This window comes from Propithecus coquereli, unplaced genomic scaffold, assembly GCF_000956105.1.
Source record: "Propithecus coquereli isolate 6110/MARCELLA unplaced genomic scaffold, Pcoq_1.0 Scaffold331, whole genome shotgun sequence".
Lineage (NCBI taxonomy): Eukaryota > Metazoa > Chordata > Mammalia > Primates > Indriidae > Propithecus > Propithecus coquereli.
Window position 1 is genome coordinate 1,114,187 of NW_012148964.1, and position 4,100 is coordinate 1,118,286.

The 4,100-nt window shown below is 33.1% G+C and overlaps 1 protein-coding gene across 1 annotated transcript in view; it reads left to right on the top strand.

Annotated features, from left to right (window-relative positions):
• Positions 1-4,100, top strand: part of MAN1A1 (mannosidase, alpha, class 1A, member 1) — a 206,938-nt gene that overhangs the window by 61,260 nt on the left and 141,578 nt on the right. The window contains exon 5 of the mRNA XM_012650549.1: positions 3,806-3,886. Coding sequence (XP_012506003.1) covers positions 3,806-3,886 — 81 coding nt within the window. The remainder of the gene's footprint in view (positions 1-3,805; positions 3,887-4,100) is intronic.

Here is a 4,100-nt window from a genome sequence, read left to right on the forward strand (position 1 = left end):
TAATAATAGAGATTAGTATTAAGGCCTAGTTTTATCATGATTTGTAATACTCACCTCTTGATTTTAGGTATAAATTTAGGCATACCATGTATTTTATTAAATTTATAGATGAATCTGGTTAAGTAGTAATATGATCTTTGATTCAATAGCCATTGCTAGAAGAAAATCAAAATGAAAAAACAGTTTCACCAATCCAGATTTTTATGGGGGTAGGTCTTTAGCCCAAAGTTTTCAACCTCCGCTTGCTCATCAAGTGTGACGTTAGCTAATAGGTGCATGTAATTTAAAGCAAAATCTGGATCTACTTCTTAAACTGGCACTCCTATAAAACTGTATATTAGAAGCCACTGAATACATGGCATATTCCTGGAATGCTGTCTTACTTAAAGATTTAAGGGGGAAGTTAATTTAATTTTATAACAAACACAGATGAAGAAGACTGCAAAATTCACATAATTGATAGGATAAATGTCACAAGATTTTAGTGTTACAGGGTCCGTCTATATACGGTCTTATCCCTGCCCAAACTTCCTCATTAGGGTGAGTCAGTGGGCAACTTTTAGAACATCTTAAAAGGTACTGCATGAATATTAATAGGATGAATGTATTCATTTAAATTTAATATGATTATTTTAGTGGAAATTGGAATCAGAAGTTTATAAAAATGGCCTAAAACCCTTAGATTGTAGAAATTCACTTTTGAAAATCTTGCCGTCATGTAAAGCCTAGAAGGAAGTTGGTCAGGATACCGTATTTCAAAAGAGAATTTTTAGCCATTGAGAAATATGACCCCCATGAGGGTCAGAGCAGATAAATATTATGATTCTCGAGCTTCTGATTTTCAAATAACCCTGGGAAGGTAGGCCTTAGTTTCTTTAGGCTGAGCTGCTGCCCAGTGGTAGTGGCAGCACTGTCTACTGAGTACCTTACATGGGCCAGGTATTGTGCACAGTGCTTCATATACATGGATTCGTAGTACCTTGTAAGGAATGCAGTGTCTCTTTTTACAAATGATAAAACCAAAACTCAGAGAATAAGTGAGTTACTGAGATCTCACACTCAGGTAGCTCCTGAACCTGCCTTCAGTTCCAGGTCCTTCTCACCCTAGGCCAGTGTTTTTATACTCTGCTGTCCCAATATAGCCAAACAATTTGGTATGGTGGGAGAATTTTTATCTTCTTAAGCCTTTTCATTTAAAGCTCTATAAAGAGTGATCACCTAAAATATCTCAATTTCAATCTTCTGGTTGAACACATAATATAACCTAGACTATTGAAAGAGCTCTCAAATTAAGGTTTCTAAATAATTTAAATTTAACTTGGAAAAAAGGAGGCAGAAAGAATTATATGTTGGAAATTCAAATGTAGTTCTGGTTTTCAAACAGAAAATGTCAACTGTTGAGAACTGATGGCGGTGTCATGCCGTTCCTGAGCAAGATATTTGAAGACAAGGACACAGCAATCACTGGAAACCTGAATGAATTCATTAATAAGCCAGATTTGCTTCTTGGACAGGCTCATTAGGCTATTAGATCCATGAAATCCAAAGTCATAGCAACTGACCTTGAGTATAGTACCTTGCAAGGTCATCTCAGTATCTTACAGGCAGAATGAGATAAATAGAGTTTAGATTGTAGGATACATAGCTGGATCAACAGCTGGTTGAATAACTGCACCAAATAGGTGATTGATGTCTACCTGAAGATATGTTTCTGGTGGTATTTGACATGACTCAGTCCTATAACTCGCAATAATTTTTATCAGATGTCTATATAAAGGTCCTGATTATCCAAAATTTTCGCGGAAGAGAGAGAGAATGCATATGTAATGAACCCAAAGCTGAATAAGAATATAAAATCATGTTAACAGACTTCAGTAGACAAAATGTGGGGGATTCTCAGGTTGAAAAACTGAAAAACACAAGTATAAATTGAGAGAAATAAGATTTGAGGGTTTAAATTTATTATATTTTATTATTAGACATTATTACTCTTAGACATAAGAAATATAGTTTTGTGAACCAAACTAAATTAATGGATTCTCTTCCCTTTTCCTTACCAGTAATTTTGTAGAATATTAAAGTTTTTACCAATATTTATATAATATTCAGAGTAATACAACTGAGATAAATTACACCTATGTAAAGTACTTTTAATCAAATTATATTAGATGCATGTTACAAATTATGGAATACAATTAAACTCACCAAAGTCTTATTTTGTGATGCTTTTTCCTAACTTTGACTTAGTAATTCTCTCTCCTTGTTTTCATAATCTTCCTTTTACTGGAAATTTTTTTATATTTTTTTAACTTAAGCAATTACTTAGCTTTAATTGTTAGATCCTTATACCTTTTTAGAGAGAGCATGTGAGAATAAATTGAATATATATCTCCTTTTTTTCTGGAAATACTGTCTCCCACAAAAAATGTAGACTCAGTGAATCTGAGGAACTTACCAATCTTTATCATTATGTTCTTTTCACCTAGGACAGGGTCTGGCACATAGTAGTTGCTTAATCAGTGTTTGTTAAAGGAAATAATACCTCAGATGATTTTGACTAAGTTCATTTGCCAGATACTGACTCTATATTATAGTTTGCTGTTAGCTCCCATGATTATTAGTGAATGGTTCGATGGTAGCCAAAAATGAACAATTACTGAGTAGGCCCAATGAACATGAAAAGAAGCTAACTAATGCTTGAAGTGTACTTATAACCTACAATCTTAGGTTAGCTATGCTGAATTATCTAGTAACAATGCAAGACAGATCCATTTAGTAGTCAAATATTATAAAAGAAAAGTATTGGCATTAATTACTATATATGTTCCACTATTACAGGACCATTAATAAGGAGACTTGGTGGTATTATCATGTGAGGTATTATATAAAAGTCAGAATAGCAGATCCCTAGACTGGGAATCAGAGTACTCAAGTTCAAATCCTGATTCTACTACTTATTAGTTGTCTGATCTTCAAAAAGTCACATTAACCACTGTAAGTCTCAGTTTTTCCATCTGTAAAATGGACATAAGAATAGTAATTACTTTGTAAGATCAATGCGAGGATGAAAAGACAGTCTATGTAAACACATTAGCACAGCACCTGGCACACTATAAATAATAATAAAAGCAAGTTTCAGCAAAGTATAACATATATTATTATTATTATGTCCTTTATGCAAAGATGTTATAATATGCACTTCTTGGTGACATGTGATTATCCCAAGCCACGGGCAAAAATTGGGGAACCAGCACTAGAACCCAAGTCCTCTGACTCTAAACCCTATTTGCATTCTAGCTGCGCTACTGTAACATGATATGAAAAGACTAATAGACTGATGGTGAGCTACCAGCCAAAGTATGGTCCAAATGGCCTTTCAGGAAGAAAAAGCAGGCAAATGAACAAAATGAAGGAGAATGGCAGCATAAGAAAAAAAAATGCTCTGGCCCTGTCGCGTTTCCACAAATAGAGCATACATAGTTTTAGTATCTGCTATGGAATAGAGAGAAAGAACTTTATTTTATAAATATGTTTACAATTTTGATTTTAAGAGGCAATATTATTATCTATTTAAGTATGTTTTTTCTTTTTTTAAATTGACACATAATAGTTGCATATATTTATGGCATACATAGTGATGTTTTGATATCAAAAGGGAAAACTTTTCCCCCTTGTATTTAAATCTTTCTGGGCAAGCATGTAAAATTTAAACAAAATTTAAGTATTTAGTATAGTTTATCACGACAGTAGTTTTCTGAATTATGTGCTATCATTATGTTTGAACTTCCTTATTTTGTTTCCATAGAATGCTGAAATTTCTGTTTTTGAAGTAAATATACGCTTTGTTGGTGGACTGCTCTCAGCCTACTATCTGTCTGGAGAAGAGGTAAGATGAAAAGTGGTATATAAATGTGAATTATAAAATGTCTTAAATTACTTTTTTTTTCATATAATATGCCATTTGCGGTATATATTTAGAAGGAATCCATTAAATTTTCATATTTTGATGGAGCCGTAGCTGACACTGAATTTTTTATAATATGTACTAATTAAATGAGCAAGCTGGGAAGGTTTGGCAGAACATATTGTCAGGGAATGTT